Here is a 19,138-nt window from a genome sequence, read left to right on the forward strand (position 1 = left end):
GAAGCCCAGGGACCCCTATAGAATAGGTCAGTGCAGGCGTATGTACAAAAATGCACTAAAACAAAGAAAGATCACCCTACAAACGGAAGCTTGGGCAGATCTGAGAGAGGCGGGAGAAAGAAGGGACATGTCCCAATTCTGGAGGATTGTTAATAATCCTTGCTTCCAGGATAGTAATACCCCCGAGATCGGGTTGAGCATTCTACCCGAACAATGGGTCTCACACTTCGAGGGTTTTTATAACCATAATCAGGACACAGAAACGGACTGGGAGGTGGATGTTCAACAGGTATCAGGAATTGAGTTCACCCTCGCCAAAATAACAGCAGGGATACAGGGCCTTACACGGAACAAGGCGCCGGGCCCTGATGGATCCCCACCTGATTTATACTTGAGCAAAGTAGACCTCTGGGCCTCCATCCTCACAAGAGTGTTAAACACTGCAGTTCAGCTTGGTTTGCCCCGCTCTTGGTCTACAGCGGTCATTGTCCCTATCTTTAAGAAGGGTAATAGAGACAACCTGCAATGTTACAGACCAATTTCTCTGATCGATGTCTCAGCAAAAGTTCTGGGCCGGGTAATTCTGCAATAGCCAATGGACTGGACTGAGGAACACCATCTAATTACAGATATCCAGTACGGTTTCAGAACAAGAAGGTCCACAAGCGATCAATGCCTTAATTTGAACTTGCTGGTCGCTAAATACACCAAAGCAAGCAATGAGGCTATGTATCTGGGCTTCATGGACTTGGCTGCAGCCTTTGATCATGTAAATAGGAATAAGTTATGGGGCCTGATGAGGGACATGGGAATCGACTCAGGCCTGATCAATATCTTGCACGAACTGCACCAGGACACAACAGCTAGGGTACGTTACAACACGGAGGGGCGGAACACAGATTCATTTCCCTGTACTAGCGGAGTGCGTCAGGGTTGCCTTCTAGCACCCTTTTTATTTTTGCTCTACATCAACAACCTAGAGCAGGCATTGCTGGCCTTAAACTCGGACTGCCCAAAAGTAGGATCGCGTCATATTCCAGTACTTTTGTACGCGGATGGCGCGGTCTTGCTCACACGCACACCGAGGGGCCTGCAATGCTTAATCGATGGTTTTGTAAAATTTATGGGGACTCTTGATCTGTCGGTAAACCTGAGTAAATCCTTCGTGATGCTAGCTGGTACCAAGCCGTGTAAAAGGTTCTCATACAGGATAGGGAACCACACACTAGAGAAGCTGAAGTCTTTTTCCTATTTAGGGTTATTGTTCGATGGGGCACTCAAATTTAGATCCTTAGTGGAGGAGTGTTGCTCAAAATTAATCTCCACAAATGGTGTTATAGCAAACTACGGACGCAGGCTGGGTCGTTGGTCTCCTGAACAGGTTTTGAATCTCTACAGATCAATAGGTTGTGCAAGAGTAACGTATGGGTCGGAAGTCTGGGTTACGTGAATGTAGAGCAATTGCAGGTTGAGGAAAATAAATCCATGCGGAGGATCCTAAAAGTTCCTCAGTGCACCTCAACTGCAAATCGTACATAGTGAACTGGGGTTTCCATTTATTGAGGACTAGATCAAGTCATGACCCATATTGGCATGGCTGAATACCGGGTCAAATCCTGAGGCAGTCCTAGGTAGACAAATCTTGGAAGACTACCTGCAGAGGGTTAAAGGGTTACATATCCCCTGGTTAAATTATGTTAAGATCACCCTGGAAAGTATTGATCGGAAGGATTTGTTTATCAATCCGAAGATCATTTTATCCTCGGACAAATCAAAAATTTAAAAATTGTTTTCCGATCATTATGTGAAAAGCCGATTAGCAGGGGAAACAACCAAACAATCTGTAGCTGCCCTCAGTCTTATAAAAAACGAGGGTATGGAGCCATACCTGTATCTGGTACATAACACACATGATAGATTTCTGATGACCCGCCTTAGGTTTAACCTACTACCACATCTATTAGCGGATCCTGATGGCTTTACTCCAACAATAGCGCAGAAGGGTGCTTGCGGCTGCGACAATAGATCTCCGCAAGACACCCTTCATTTTGTACTTCTGTGCCCCTTTTTTAAATATCCCCGGTGTAAATATTTGGTGCAAATTTTAAAGAAAGAAAAATTTAGGCATGCTAAAATGGCTTTACTCTATCTGCAAAGAGCTAATGACCCATGGACACTCTATTGTATTATGAATTTTTTGAGGCTTGCCATGAGGCTAAGAAATACAAGAGGAGTTAGCTGAAATTATGTGTTTTTTTTTTTTTTTTTTTTTTTTTTTTTTTTTAAAGGAAGTATTTATTTCTTTTAGCCTTTTTATCTGTTTGTGTCGGTAATTCCAGATTATTCCTAGCTGTAATTTAATTCTATTTTAACTCCGTATATATATTGTACTTTTATAATGTTTTTTTAATCATCGAATAAAGAATTACTGACTGACTGACTGACTGACGAGTTCATTTTGCATTAGTGGTGGGGTTAGTTGCATTGCATGCCTTGTGCCATCCATGTTTATAGGATGACTTCAAACTGCTTTCATTTGTTTATTTATGGCACGTTTCATGGTTTGATTTTCCGTATCAATTGGTTTTAAGTTTTGTATTTGTTTTTGTGTGCTCTGTGAAAGGGGGGGGGGGGGGAGTTGCATCATGCACACGGGGGGCTCCATAATGCAATGGAAGGGATAGGGAGTCTTGGGCAGTGGCAACTTCTATGTCCCGTGGCTTGGGGCGGGACTCAGCTTCCTCCTCCACTGTTGTCTCTCTTTCAGGCAGGCTCCGGGACCAAGGAAACTGTACTACAAATTCTGGTGCTGCTCTCAACAGCAGGAGAGCAGTGATAGGATTGGTTGGAATGGCCTTACTCTGCGCTCTCATGAGCACTGGAGGCCTTTGCTTTCTCTCACTCAGCTGTCTAAGACAGCTAGGTTAGAGAACTTTAAAATGTGCATGACTGGCTGGCTTGTCAAAGAGACATGCAGATTTTAAAGCGCATAGCTCCCTGCTGCTGCCACTCTACAGCACTGGCCCCGCCCAGTCTGTCACTCAGTTAAGGACAGGTTGTTCCTTAAAAATAAAATAGCAATAAATAAACTTTATTACCATTTTATTTTTCAGCTCTGGTTTGTGGGATGGCAGTCGCTGGCAGGCTCCCTCCCGGTCGGACTTGCATCTAATAAAGAAAAAGTCTTGAACTTACCCGACCACTGTATTTGTTCCACCAGCCTGATCCTGCGTTTTAAAGGGAATATGTTTGATTGTGTCAAAAGATGCAGTGGCGGCTGCTTCATTAGGGCATTGGAGTGCCGCCCCACTGCTTCCTCACAGTGAGAGAAGCAGAAAATAAAATGGTATTATAAATACCATTTTATTTTCTGCTTCTCGTGCTATGAGAAAGCATAAGGCAGGGCTATGCCTCGTTGGGGGCGGGCAGGAAGGTATGTCTGGTTGGGGGCGGGAGGGTCAGGGAGGAGTGGCTTGCACCACTCTGAGTGCCCTGGCTGTTTGGTCGGCCCTAGGGCAGACCAAAGCAGTCATGCGCACTCTACATTTTCTCTATGTAGGCTGCATGCAGACTACATAGAGAAAATGGCCTCCTTCCAGGCGCCCAGCTGGGCGCCGTACGGGACTCCGCACCAGTCACAACGCTGCCATTACGCATTGTGATTGGCTTACAGGAGGGGAGGGAGCATGTCTGTTCCTGTCCAGGAGCAGAGGTGGCGCGGGCCCCGGTCACCGCCGGTCAGGTAAGTTTTATTTTTTTTTTTGTTTTACCCCCCTATGTATTGCGAGCCGCGACTGCCTGGCACAGCGAGACCTCCCGCTGCGGCCAGATGCCTCCCAGATCCCGTTACTAATCTGCATTAAGTGGATTGATTTGATTGGCCAAATCACTGCTCTCTTTTGGCTTTCACCTGACGGCCGGAGTCTGCCTCGTGCAAGGCCTCGTTTCACTGAGATGCGGCTGCTGTCCAGGTCCTTATGGCTAAGAAATGGCCTGTCCCGGCCAATCTTCTCAGCGCCTCATAGGGTAGAAGGCCCTGTGTTGTGGTGCAGGCGCCTCGAGCACCTGGAAGGGCTGTGGTTACCTCACAGTTAAAAAAACACTCGCTGGGGCACGTACATCACACAAAAGATGCATTATTCCTGGATATATTTATGGGTTTCATCTACTGCCACGTCTAACCTTTCAGTTATTTCTGAGCACTTGTGGGCCTGTGGCCTTTCGAAAGAAGTCCCAGTGCTGTGGTGCCACGGGCCCTTGAATTACATGGACTGCTGTGGTGCTAGATTTTAACTGCACACTTTAAACACAAGATGTGTTACTGCAAAATCAAGCTGGGTGTTGTCTTCCAGGTAGCCTCGATGCCACGTTCTGCTGAAAAATCTCTGCAGCGCATACACAACAAACAAGACCTGGTGCTGGAGATTACCAAAGGCCCTGCTCTACAGCTCTGGCAAAATCAGCTGGAAACAAAGAACTCGCGCCTCGTTCATTGCCAGGCCCCTTTACGAATTCCCACCTGCGCAGGGCCCAGTGATTGCATGTTAGCACACCTGTGCTGACTTCTCTCCTCTTTGTTTATAAGGTCTTTTCACAAGTGGACTGAAATGTATGCTCTTCCCTAGTGATATGCAACCCCATGGACCACATGTTCGGAAGGATGAGTGACCCTACATTCGAATCAGTGACTGCTAGTTATAAGTTGATCTCAGCAGTGAACGCTTAACCCACTGTACTACCCTTGCACGGATTCACATTGGTATGTTTGATAGCTACGCAGAAGCAGGTTTCCAGTAATGCCCCTGCGTACTGATGCCCCCGAAGCATCGTCTGCCTACCACAGCCAGGGAGGGCCCTGTGCATGACACACGTAAGGCTATTATGGCTTCCCATTTCATAAAGTGCTGTTCCAGGGGCCCTCGGCACATCTAAGGCTATCTAGAGACAATGTTTTCATTTCAGTAATACTCTGAATATGCAGCCGCTCTCTGGCATGCTCCGTTGTACAGTTAAGTCCAGTCTCACTGCTAACTGTATGTGATGTACTCGAATCAACCGGTAATGGTCTGTCTGATGTGTGCTGTTTGGTGGTGTGCATATGCAACTCAGTTTCTAATTGGCACGCATGTGTTGTTAACATGTTACCCAAATATATGCCTATCATCATCATCGTCATCTTTATCTTTATTGCGACAAGAAAAATGTCATAAAAGTACAGAATATAAAATTCATCATCAAACATTACAAAGATTTTAAGATACACAGGTACAAAAACTATACAATTCAATTTGATAAAACCGTTTATATAAAATCAAAGGCCAATCAGCCCGGATCACCTCGGGTCGCCGCACCCCCTGCCACCTCGACAGTTACATGATTACATTTCATCTCAAGTTACCAAATATTTTCTTCTAATATTCCACATAGCGGCCAGAAATTTCGTGACCGCGAAAACAATTGTTGACGATATATCAGATTTTAATATTCGATAAGAGTGAAAACACTGCCTGATGCCCAGGTTTTTACAGATGGGAATAAGCCACTTCTTCCTACAAGCCTTGTAGGAGGGGCAAAAGAAGACCGTGTGTAAGTCTGTCTCTATTTCGGCCCCACACGCAGGTCAATTCCTGGGGGCATTGGGGTGCCAACGTGAGGTTAAAGCTCTTAATGGTAGTGTATCATATCTCTATTGGAGGTATAGCTTCCTGTGGCCATTAGGGCTGATGATGTCAAAAGCAGTCTCTAGTTTATAATAGTCTTTCAGAACAAGGAATAATCTCGTTATTGTTCCAATTTGGGCATTTGATAAAGAAGCCAACAAATTTTGATCGTAGTACGGACTAACTAACTCCCTTCGAGATATGCCCCTACATGCTTCTTCAGGATTAGACCATAATGAGGAGCAACCCAGCCTGTCAAATTCCTGCCTGATATATTTCAGCCAGGAAAGATTCCAGACATTGGGGGATTTCAAGAGTTCTACAAGCTCACGCCTATAGCTGACAAGTTCCGGAGTAGCCCACAGACGCCTCCAGAAAGTAAGGGGCTTAAGACCTAGTTCTTCCTTAATTGATCTAAGTCCCAGGTCCATCCTAAGGGGGAGTAGGGGGGTACTGGGAGGCAGGGATACCAACTGCCTAAGAAACATGTTTTCCACAGTGGTGATCGCTGGGTGACAACTGTGACCCCACAATTCCCCTCCGTAGATCACTGCTCCCCGTGCCTGCATTTTAAAAATTTCAAGTGGGGGAGAAATGGGTTTTGATGTAGTTTGATTTAGGAGTTTAAGGATCCCCCCCTGCCTTTTGCGCGGATTTTAATTGAGTTTTAGTCTGATGTTGTGCCCAAGTCATATACTCATTGAGAGTTAGTCCCAGATATTCGAAAGTTTGCACTCTCTCTAAACGAACACCATCTATAGCAGGACTAGGGCGGGATGATTTCGGTGGATTAAAAATCATAAACTTCGTTTTGGAGGTGTTTATTTCCAATCCCCGGTCGTGACAAAATGAGACAAAAGCATCCAAGACTCGCTGTATACCCATTGGTGTCTTAGCCAGCAACAGGGTATCATCTGCGAACATAATCGCCGATATCCCTGTGCCTGCGAGCCTTGGAGCGTCTCTATTTGGGACCTTATTCAGGTGGGTGAACACTCCGTTGACAGAGGCAAAACAGGGTTGGCGCCAAAACGCAACCCTGCCTTACCCCCCTGCCAACGGAGAAGCTAGATGACAAATTGCCTTGTTTCCCACACCTGACCCTAGCAAAATTCTGTGAATGGAGACTTATTAGAATATCTAAAAGGGAAGATGGAATACCTAGATCCCTCAATACACTCCAAAGTTTCCCCCGTGGGACCAAATCAAAGGCCGCACAGAGGTCAACAAAAACAGTGTAAAGGGAACCACCCTGGAATTTGACCGTTTTCCAGAAAAGCATGTTTAACCTGAAAATCTGGTCAGTGGTGGGTACATTCCTTCTAAAACCTGCTTGGTAATCACTCAGAATTTCTGAGTCGTCAACCCAATCTAGAATACGATCCAGAATCAGCCTAGTTAAGAGTTTCTGGGATACGTCTATCAGGCTGATTGGCCTATAGTTGGCTGGGAGGAGAGGCGACCCCTTCTTGAAGATAGGGACAACCTCGGCTCCCAGCCAAGTATTTGGGGGAGCCATCCCCCCCAAGAACAGTATTAAAAAGTATTAAGAGATAAGGGGCCCAGATGTCTGGTTCCTGTTTATAAAAGGTCCCCGGGGACCTTATCCAGACCTGGGGCTTTTCCCACTGAAAGCTTGGCTATTACCGCTCGGACCTCAGATAAGGTGAACCTTAACTCCGGTGGATCAGAAACTGAGGTTGTTACTACATCTGGTACGAAGGGAATGGTGCTAGGCGAATTCTCCTTATAGAGTCCAGCGAAGTGTTCTTCCCATACCTCTGCGGCAATGTTAGGAGCTACTGCCTGCTCTGGCTCAAGTGAGCCAGTGCTCACAATTTGCCAGAACTTGCGTGCATCTTTAACCGCAAGTGCCGACATCGAATTTGCCCATCTCTCGTTCTCCCATTCGATCTTAGTATGGGATATGAGGTTCCGATACACTTGCCTCCTGGCTTTAACGAGGACCCTATTGTTATTCTGCTTGAGTGCTGCTAGCAACTCACTTTTCGCCTGCCTACAGGCCTTATTGTACCAAGTTGGTTTCCTTAGAGCCCGACCAGAGCTTGAGCTTATGGGATTTAAGATTTCAGTGAGGGTGGTTATTAATACATTATGGAGCTCTTGCAACTTTTCGTGAGAACAGTTCGCTGAGTGGTGTTAAATCAGAGTGGCTACATCCTCTAGTACTGGAATTACCTGGGTATACAGTTTAGCTAACCCGTTTGATTTTTTGGTCAACTTATCCCATCTTACCCTGCGTCTACTGCTTGTCAGGGTAGACATGTTAGATATGGCAAGTTGCGGTATTTCGGTGTCCTTAGCGAGACCAGGAATTTTAAAATCTAGAATTAACGGGTTATGATCACTCTCCCCTCTCTGTGTGACCATAAAGTCTAATATTCTGTTCCAAGCCCTGCACTCCACAAAGATATAGACAAGGTGTGACCTCCTCCCCAACTGATTAAAAGTAAAGGCAGGTGGGTTATCAGACTTTGTGCGCCCATTACAAGCCCTAATCGAGTGGGTCATCTTCAAGGATGTAATTTGTACAGCTAGAGGAGTCCATGCTCTTGCTGGAAAGCCTGCCACTTCTGGGATTTTCCATACGTCATCCTCCTCCTGGTTAACACCATCTAACAGCCCTTCCAATGGTTCAAATTGGGAATTAAAATTGCCCCCCCGCCACAAACGTGGCACCCTCCGGAATATTGGTTAGTAAAGAGGATAGTTCTTCAATCGTTTCAGACACAGATGTGACACTCACTGGTCTTGAATAAATGTTAATCACAGCCAGTCTGAAACCATTCGGCCACTCTAAAGTTACACACTGGACATCGTCGCAGGCTGTTTCAGTAATTTTGACATTACATCCCAGGTGAGTTGCTACCCAAATAGTTAGGCCCCCAGAAGGACGACCTTTCCCCGCCCATTTTGCAGCAATTGAAAATGAAGCAAAACCTAAACGATGTTGATCCTCCCTAGCCCATGTTTCCTGGAATAAGCATATGTCATTCTGGTCTATGTATGACCCCCAATCCGGGCAAGCCAGTTTATTACATAGGCCCGCTATATTCCAGGAGAGAATTTTTAGTGCAAGGGAGGTGGGGGCAGTATCAGGGGAGTGTGGAGTGGGATCTAGAATGGAAGTGCTTGCCTGGTCATTAGAAGAATAGTGATAGAAAGAGTTTCCACCAACAACCGTGTCTGTCAGTGTACCAGACTCAGCTATAATGGGCACCACCTCATCATTGCCTCCACTACATTTTACCAACTGCAGTCAATCTACCTCCTCAAGACAACTGTACCTATTAGGATGGATGTAATTGCTCTGCATAGGCATATTGTGCCAAGCTGGCCTATACCTTGTGCCATCAATCGCAAATCCCACCCTTGTCCAACCATCATTCAGCCTACGGTTCGAGTTGTAATTTCTTGCAGGGTAGAAGAAGGAGAGTGGTAACAGTTGGATGGTGGTACCTCTGGTATTACCCAGCCAGTTAGTAATATGAGAAACAATCTGCGGGTCCCTGAAGGTAACCAGAATACAATCGCCCTTGATTTTCTTGGTTGTGTGTCCCACCCAGGGAACCCGCCTAACCATTAATATTTCACTTCTAATATGTGGTGGCAGGGGCCTGTGGACATTCAACCAACCAATCCCTTTTTTTTCAGGGAGTCAAATGGTTCCAGTGCAGACGTTGAGAGCCCTGGAACTCCAGCCAAAATTACAGTGTGTTCTGCCGCCTCTGGGGGCAGATTAATAATATGTGGCCGAGTTAGACTGGGAAGATTCTTGGAGGGGCTTTCGCCAGAATTAGGTGGAGTTTTTCCTTGTATCATTGGGATCGTTGGTACAGTCAATTTTGATTTCCGTACTTGAGGGACAGGAACGAGTTGTCTTGGGGGGGGAAACGGGGGGGGCAGTGCTTAAGGGGCTGGCTGTGGGTGCATTTGTTCGCCTTGGTTTGGTGATATTTGTAGTTACAGTAGTGACTGGGTTAGAGGAGGAAAAGCTACCCCCACTCATTGTGGTTACACCTGAGCAACTAGAAAAATTAATTAAAAAAATTAATTAAATTAATTAAAGTAAAGGCTGGGCACACCTGTCCTTTGAAAAAAACGTTGTAAATGTATGCTTTTCTTTAATGCGTGCTGCTTAGGTAAGCACAGTGTCCATTATGTGCTATTCAATAACAAAACACCTGAGCAACTACCCAAAGTTCTTAAGTCTTCCCTCATGCCCCCGTCACAGTTTCAATTAAATGCAGTCTAGTGACAATACGATCAAGCCTCTTCACGACAGGATCTAAAAGCTTCTGCAAAAGATTCGAAATAAAAGACATAGACTGGTCCCCCCCACCACCGGCCCCCTCGCCAAAAACAAACATAGAAGCCTGCCCTGACACTGGAAAATCGGAAGGCTGTATTGGCGTGGCAGTTTCATTATCAATTGCAGGGGAAGAATAATCCTGTATATCCCGTCTATCAACAGCAATACTTGAAACTTGGTCCAGTTTCGCCCTTTTTGTACCCTTAGGTTGTCTAGTTCTTTTTCTTTTAGAAACAGCACCTTCTCGGAGACCCCGTTCTTGGGCCATATTTAGTTCGCTCCCCTCCCTCGTTATCAGTGCTGGATCGGCTGTTGACATTGCTACAGCATGAGAAACTGATCGGTGGGTATCACGTTGTGAAGATGAGGATGACCTTAGCTGTTGTAAAACAGACTCAATTGTTTGATCAATACTATCCAGGAGAGAGAAATAGGAAACGTCCAATAACTCGGTTGAGGTAGTATTTTAAACTAGTCCTGGGGAAGACCAGCTGGTACTATCGATGCCATCAGCTAGCTGTCTTTCTAAGGCCGACAATTCATTACTAACAATGGTATTGGCTCTAATGAGAAAATTGTCCGAAGTACCTGTAGCCATGGTGGACGTAGCCGTGGCTTTACTCCTTGTTTCCCTTGATACCATGGTACCTGGATTCCGGCTTGTCTAGATCCCCACCAGTTTAGAGGTTACAGTCATACAATGTGAATATGCTGAATATATGGACTTAGAGTGGTGGCCCGGTCCGGACTCTCTCGGGCTCCAACGGGCCCGCCCTTGGCCCGGGCTTCGCCCAGCGCCGACCCGCGCGCGTTCCGCATCAGGGGGCGTGATCTTATAGGCGATGGTCAGGCGGGAAGAGTCTCCAGGTGCGGCTGCTCTGGACGCCGCAAGCACTCCTGGGACTCGCAGTCCCACTCCGTCGTCTGGCGCCCCAAAAGCTGCTGCAATGCTGAGTACAGGCAAGGGACCAACTCCACAGGACAAATCAGCGCCTCACTCCCTCAACTCCGAGCGGCGCCCGCGAAGCGGGGGCCGCGAGTCGTGGCAAAGAACACCCGAGGGGCGGAGTCACAACTCCGAGCGGCACTCTCCCATCACTGCCTATCTATGCAGTGATGGGAGAGTGCACAGTGTTCGGTTTATCGTGTTGTGCATTTAATTTTTCAACATATATTTCCCCTGATGATGTCATATGATATCATCAGCGATTTCTCTAGTGATAGTTAACACAAGGTAACGTCAAAAAAGTTGGGGAAAGTTCTGAAATCGGGTGTGAACTGTAGATACAGACGCCTCGTGACCCTGCATCTTTTATTATATATGTTTACACCCACACACACACACCACTCACTCCTCAGTTTAAATGATTTATGAATTGGATGATCGACTTAAACTAATTTTCAAAATGTAAATACAAAGAACTGTTTTATCTCTGCACTATAAATTAATTATCGGATATCTGTTTTACCAGGACATTCTCTCTGCGTGATGCCTGTTTTATTTGTACGTGTCACTGCGCAGTCACTGAATGTATTTATTGTATAGTTAAAACTATTACAAGTGTATCAGTGTGTTCAAAAGTTAATATGGGCAAATGAGAACACCAGCATATGCAAAGCTTTTCCTCTATAGCTCATAAATATTGGGAATATCTTAAATAATTCAATCGTATTGCTTTATTAACCTTCCTACGTACTCAAATTTGCTTGAAAATGCACCATTTATCCACTCTTTTTTTTCAAAACGTTCTTCCCTCCCCAACCCCCTGTAGGTTGCTCGGGCTCGCTCCCTACCCTCGCTCACCGCAGTGCAGTATGGCAATAATTTCACACTCACCACTTTCAAATGTCACCAGCCGCCAGTGCCACTGAAAAGAGGCCGTTGGATTTAATCAAATTTCAGCATTCTAGCATCACCATCAATAAGTGGTCTTGGGTTATCAAGTGCAGACTGAGCTAGAAGGTCAGTGTTGTGCACGGGCTGGAAACCTGTTGATTCGTAAAAAGCACAGAACGCCTCTTCATTAGAGAACAACTAAAGTCCAATTCCTAGACTACGTGGCGGGTACTTTTAAAGTCCTCGGTGAAAAAATGAATATAACTAAGCTTTGATAACACTTGTCGTTTTAGGCACGCGAATAAGACATTATTGTATTCGAATGTGTAGTGTTAGGTTAAATAGAAAGCCTGTGACTCAATATCGAAGCACCAAGCATATTCTACAATTAAGAAAAGCAAAGTTTAAAGACACAATACAACGGAAAAAATAACATGCGCTGAGCAAGTCTCAAAATCAACACTTCACATTCACAGAGTCCAGATGCTCAAGCCAGCCCTGCAACCAAGGTAGACCGAAAACCACTACTCCGGCCTAGAAGGAATGAGAGGGCGGCTTTCTGTTGTTGTTGCGCCCCCTGGTGGATAGAAGAGTGTCAACAAGTTCGGGAACCAGGATTACTCTCTATCACTTCATTAGCAGAATGTAAAGGCAAATGAGAATCGGAGATAAATAAACCCTGTTAACTCGTGGATAATACGTGGAAGAAGTTATGGCTTATTGGCTAAAGCAACCGATTTGTTTCTGCGTCGGCTCAATATCCTGTTATTCTGGGCAAATCACATAATCTCCCCGTGCCTACCAAAAATGAAATGTGTCCTTGTGTAATGTAACTGGTACTCACGTAAATCGATCTTTCTTCGAGTCGAGTTCACGCTATATATAAAAAAAAGATAATGTGACCCTAAGCAAAATCATAGTCTCTGCAATGCAGTGATAGTACCGCACCCACAGAAAAAATGGTTCACATTTATGGAAGGATTTTCCTGTGCAATCTTTGATGACAAGTAGGTGAGGGTACAGAGAAGGGTGCCAACCTGCAAACACAATGTCCAATAGGCTCCAGATTGGGGAAATCGGCGGAGAGGCAATACAAACAGCATCAATGGTCCACGGTATAAAAATGAAACGGTCTGAGTAACGTGTGGTTTATCTCAGCTGATCACTCAACAAGCGCGCATCAGCTAAGTCAACTTCTGACGGGAACTATCTCACTTTAACTTAGACCGGACTGTTAGCAAGGTGCATCTGCTGTTTGTAGGCCCATAGATGTTAATGGTGGGAATTCAACTTCAAGGAAGTGTTTTTGCTTTAAAAGTCAGGGATGGCGAAAAGCGTCACGTAAGTGTTCGAAATACGTGAAGCTCTTCCGGGGAGACCATATACAGTTAAGGACTGCGAATGCAGACAGCACTGCCGAGGAGACCATAACAAAAATTTCAGATGCCCTTCGGTAGCTTCCAAACTTGACGCCCGGTGCTTAAGGGACAAACCAACAATACTAACCGAACACATCTTACAACACTCCATTTTCCAACGCAGCGGGTGCTTCCTAGGGAATGGGTGGTTTACTTTTACAGCAGTGCATGCCTCTCAAAACATTTAGCACATATTACGCCAGAGTGTATTTCCATAGCGAAGTACTCAAAAACATGGTTTAAAGCGGAGAGATGGTTAAAAGTTGCCATACCCAGTCACCCCCACATCACGAGAATTAGGGTAGGATATCTTTGCTTTCTTTGCTCATGATATCGCGTGTAAAATAGATTCTTTAAACAATCACATCTTATAAGCCCAGGTTTTACGACCACAAATGTTTCCACACATCCAAAATAGTTTATGCTGACATTTTTGCCCGTTTGCCCATATTAACTATATAAACTGTATATAAAGATTTAACATACGACTTCTGTTAGCCCCCGTCTCATGTCTGCCGTCTTCACTCAGATTTGTTTTTAGCCAACAAAACGTTACCTGCTGGGATTTGTTTGCCCATATAGAAAACGGTAGAAACGAAACTACAACCCCCAGAATGCAACTTGCAGCTGGCTAAAAATACAGAAGTGCTCGAACGTGTCACGCAAGACATGCGGTCTGCTGTGGAACAGACGTCTCTCAAGGCATTTGACTGTTGGTATATCTCAGTGAATACTGCAACCGGAGGCACGGGAGAGTACCTCGCTGCTCACTTGTGCCTCAAAGCGTCTCACTTAACATTCTGACAAAGGTCCGAGCTGGGGAAGGGCGTGAACTCTCAGCTTCCTTCAAGAACGGAGCTGAGAGGAGTTGGGGTGGGTCTCCAGCACATGCTGGTGCTGCGAAAGATCACACTGGTTAACAGTTTCAGCTTCCTGCGAGACAAATTCTCAATAAATGACAGCTGTTATCAGAGGAAGGTGAAGGAGAGGTGCTATCGGCCTGTCACTAGAACGGATCGATGTATTGCTTTGGAAATAAACAAATCAGACCATGTATGAGAGAAACATTAGTACAGTTGGCACGACAGTTGATACTGCGAAGAGTCTTTCCATCTCAAAGGCAGGCCAAATGAAAGGTTCAGCGTGTGCCCTTTTAACATTCCACGCGCACCACCGGAAGAAGCCCCAGCTCAGTGTATCATGGAAGTTAAAGCACCTGCAAAGAAAAACATCCGCTAATCACCAAGACAGGCTACAACGGCCCCACTACTGGTCCACCAAAAAAAAGAGATGCCTGAATATCTGGTACCCAGGTCCTGCATGTCCTCGTATAACCTCAGCCCCCTTAACACATGGAGCAAACGCACGTCGCTTTATTCTACACAACATAACGTTATTTGGACTGAACAGAAGGAACTTTTAATAAAGCTAAAAAAAACACAAATTCATTTTTGCATTTCATTCTTTTAACATTCGCCAGTAGTTTGCTCTTTACTAAGTGCCACAACTTTTGGCAGCCAAGTAAACCGACAAAGGGAGATAAAGGGATTGCCCGAGCATCACACGGTAGTAGTCAAGTACGGCAACCGAGATTTTAAACAAGGTCTCTCTGCAAAACCATTCGACCACGCCCCTTGTAAAGAGTATCAGTCAAATCAGGCTAAAGAAGCAGCGTTTGCCTCTTCACGGCTGATTTAGGGTGGACGGACACCCGCGAGCAACGCGTCATGACAGCGCGAGCCGGCAGCTGCGGAACTAAGGATGCTTCACTGCCTGACTTTATCCTTTGGACTTACTGACCGTGCTAATGTAGAACGCATATTTGCTTAACTTCTGAACGAACTCCTGAGCCCGGCTCAAGATAGTAGAGTGTGGGGTCTTGCCACCTACCGGCTTTGCAGGGATCCTTGTAGTCCAGATTGTCCACTGCATCCTCCTCGAGCAGGTATTCCAGCGCCGGGTCCTGCTCCAGCCCTAGCCCCGGGCGCAAGGGCACGAGGGCGGCGAGCAGCAGGACCAAGAGCGCCCGGGCAGCGCTGGGGGCCACAACCCGGCTCATGGTCCAGGGCACCGGGTGATAGGCGAGTGACCGAGAAGAGAAGCGGGCTTGGACGGCTGCGAGCAGTGCAGGACCGGCGTCAGGCAGGGGGCTGTCGCTCGCTGTAAGAAGAGCCCACGAGTAGTTCTGTCCCCTGGAGCCGGAGCAGTGAAACGCGCCCTGAGAGACAGCAGAAGGCAGAGACCGCCCCTGGGAGCCGACCTCAGCCAATCACCGGCAGCGCCGGCCGAAACACTGAGTGGTTGCGACTCGCCCGTGCCCGTAAACACTTAAGAGTAGGGTGTAGCAGTGAGCCATGCTGGGACACTCCAAACTCAGCATCAGCACCACACTTAACCACAGCAACCCAACAACCACCTTCTACAGATCGCAATCTGGCTCTGCACCCCCCCCTTAGAAATGTGTCACTATACTTCAGCATGCAGCCTTCCTACCTTGGTAGCAGGCCCGGTTCTAGCGGGTGGGCCGGGTGGGCCAGGCCCACCCAAACATGAGCCTGGCCCTCGCAGTGAGGGCTTGAAGGCAGGCGTGCAAGGGCATTGACCTGAAAGGGTGTCTGTGTGTGTGCGCCTGGGCAGAGACAGCATCCCGGGGCGCGCACACACACAGTTTTTGAGATTATCGCAGCCGCCCCCGAGTACTTCACAGGTCTTTAAGACCATTTACATATGAACGAGGCTCTGTTTATTTTAACACCCCTTCATCTCCACATGGCGAAAGGCGACAAAATCTTTCTTTGACAATGGGTAACCTTTGCCTCTTGTTCTTCTGTGTGGATATTTCTTTTTCTATGGAGCACAGGAGAAAAGAAGTTTGTTTATTCATATTCACCTTTCCTGACCCCTGCAGCTGCTTAGCACATCAGGCTGCCTGTGACATAAAGTTTGACTAATGAAGTAGGTAAGAGAATGTGTTACTATTTCTTTTTCTTTTAAAAATCTGCACAGGCCCAGCACCAGTCATACTTCATGTGCTTCATTTAAACAGTTTTTATCATTATCATGGCCGATGCAGGATAACAATTAGATAATACAAAATGCCCAGATAACGCTGGTGATGAATGATCCTGCTGGAGAGCAATCATTTGTCTGTTAGTATTTTTAAATGCAGATGAACTGTGTTTTATGTGGAACCTCAGTGGGTTACTGCCTTTGTCACAGAGATCCTTGTGTTACTTGCAGTACAGAAGTTACAATCCTAACATAGGACAGAGACCAATGAACTGTCATCAAAGAGCTGCATACAAACATGAATGGTATAGTTAGAACTTCACTTTTTTTGTTTTGTGAAATAGTTAGAACTTCCTCAGTCTTTCATTATTCTAATGTTGCTAAACTGAGTATGTTTGGGCAGATATACATTTTTATCAGTAAAGCTAACACCCATGGAATACTTTTTAAATCCTAAGGTTGTGTTTCACCAGACCAAACCCTTTTAAGATATATCCTGCGCACCAGTATGAATGACATGTGATTCCTACACCTTGTAATACTCATTGGCTAATGTGACATTTCCTGTAGACTGATTTACATACTTGTATGATTCATTGTCTCTGTTTAATGTGTGCGTTTTGTAAAGTACTGACACACACTACACTGATATTAGTAAGCGCTATACAACAAATGAAAGCATATGAGAGAGGGGCTACGTAGAGATGAGGGCAATGGAGGAGGGTGGCAGTGAGGGAATCTGAGGAAGAGGTCCACGGGGGGGCTACGGAGAGATGAGGGACGCTGGTGGAGGGTGGCAGTGAGGGAATCCGAGTAGGAGGTAGTGGGAGGAGCTTTGGAGCGATGAGGGGCACTGTTGGAGGGTGGCAGCGAGAGAATCCGAGGAAGAGGTCATGGGGTGGAGGGGGAAGCTAGGGCGAGATGAGGGGCACTGGTGGAGGTTGGTAGTGAGGGAGTCTGAGAAGGAGATCATGAAGGGGAGGGGCTACAGAGAGATGAGGGGCACTGGTGGAGGGTGGCAGTGAGGGATTCTGAGGAGGAGGTCATAAGGGGGAGGGGTTATGGGGAGATGAGGGGCACTAGTGGCGTGTGGCAGTGAGGAAATCCGAGGAGGAGGTCAATGGGGGGCCATGGAGGGATGAGGGGCATTGTTGGAAGGTGGTAGTAAAGGTATTTACGGAGAAAGAGGTCCGTGGTGGGGTGCCAAAAAAGACTTTCGCAACAGAGCTGAAGCCGGCCCTGTCATGGCCTTTCTGTTTTTATTTATTTAATTAGCAGGTGGGGTCATAAGGGCTACTGTGGAACATACTTTAAAGTGGGTGCTAATTATATTTACTGCTGTAGTCAATGTTTTAAGTTTGAAGGTGATTTTAATAATGTTTTTACGGGGAAAAATGAAAGTGGAGCCCAATGGTGCCTGATATGGGGCTGGGGCCCAAGGTCAGCTGTGAGATAAGGTGCATTGGGGAGGAGTGGGTATAATCAAGCCTGTAAGGGAGTGCCTTGCAGAGTCCAGGGTCAGGTGGAAGTAGGTATGAAGAGGGATTCTCCCTGAAGGCTCCCACAGAGGAAGCCCGAGATGTGTCACTTGCCTGATACTCCCACCTCAGAAACCTCCTCTTCCCATCAAAGGAACATTACATGGAAAAAACACTTTTGAGAGTGATAACATTAAAAAGAGATTTGGAAAAGAGTGCGTTTTACTGGGCTGTGTAAGACTAAGAAGAGATAAAGGAGGGCCCTGAAGCAGGTCTGCCTAGACATATACATGACAAATCGAGCCCGCAGTGGACCACCCAAATGCACCCTTGGCCCACCGAAATAAAAATTCCTGGAGCCGGGCTTGCTTGGTAGGAACCAGTAGTGGCTGGTGAACTGTAAAAGTGGTGTGGCTAATCCTTTGTTCGATTTCCAATGAGCTTCTTCTTGAAGGGTTTTCTCACACTTTCTTAAACCAAGGGCTTCATTTTACAAAGATTTGGCGTAGGACAGAGTCGCAAGTCTTTTTGCTGCGCTGCCCTATGCCAAATCGAAAGGGCATCTACTGTCTTGTCTTTTCAGCCAGCGCAGGCACCATTTGGCGCCTAGCATCAATACAGGCACCCTTGTTTTGTGTTGTAGGCAGGATTGTTTTTGTACAGTAAGGGAAACCTTCCTGCACAAAAACAACTCATGGAGGCGTTCTCCTCATTCTACGAGTGCTGCAGATTGTAGCACAAATGGAAAGAGGAAAAAACAATGAGAAATTAAAACATTTCTCCTGGTTACACCTGCTCTAGGGAGGCATAAGGTTTTGGTACTGTCCCAGGTTTACTTGACTTTGTAAATCTGTGGCAGTGTCAAAATCCATGGGTCTTGCATGGGAACATCCACCGCAACGCCCATGGAACACCTCCTTGGCACAGAGTAAGTCATGCAGCGCTTTGCTCTGCTGTGCAGGCGCGCAACACCCATTGGGCTCACGGGGCTTCAGCCCCCCCCGTCGTGTGTGTCAGCCCGGGCTGACACGTATTCGCGGGCTGGCGAGCATTTAACTGCAGCCGCACCCGAGTACTTAACAGGTCTTTAAAAGACCATTTACGTGTAAATGAGGCTTTTGTTGTGTGCTCGCCCCTTCTTACAGCCACTCTGTCTATGTTTGGAAGAATTAGCCCCCCCGAAATATTTTTCAGCCCCCCCCCCCCCGAAATTTGGCTCTAGTTGCCCGCCTGCTGCTGTGTCTTACTCCATATCTAGGAAGCCATGCAAAGTCACATTGGGTTGTTTTTCGTTGCCTCATATATATGATTGAGAGGCTCGTGTCTCCGGAGCATCTAAAAAAGTGACGCTTTGCCGGCGCAGGGCTCTTAAACATAACCCCCACCGTTTATTGTCTCACTTT

General features: G+C 46.4%; 1 protein-coding gene across 1 annotated transcript in view; it reads right to left on the reverse strand.

The window, feature by feature from the left end:
• TLL2 (tolloid like 2) overlaps positions 1–15,502 on the reverse strand; it is a 2,328,887-nt gene extending 2,313,385 nt beyond the window's left edge. Inside the window, exon 1 of the mRNA XM_078643121.1 lies at positions 15,139–15,502. Within this exon, the coding sequence (XP_078499247.1) occupies positions 15,139–15,307 (169 nt within the window). The 5' untranslated portion in view covers positions 15,308–15,502. The remainder of the gene's footprint in view (positions 1–15,138) is intronic.
• Between the last annotated feature and the right edge of the window lie 3,636 nt (positions 15,503–19,138).

This window comes from Lissotriton helveticus, chromosome 5_1 (assembly GCF_964261635.1).
Source record: "Lissotriton helveticus chromosome 5_1, aLisHel1.1, whole genome shotgun sequence".
NCBI classification, from domain to species: Eukaryota; Metazoa; Chordata; class Amphibia; order Caudata; family Salamandridae; genus Lissotriton; species Lissotriton helveticus.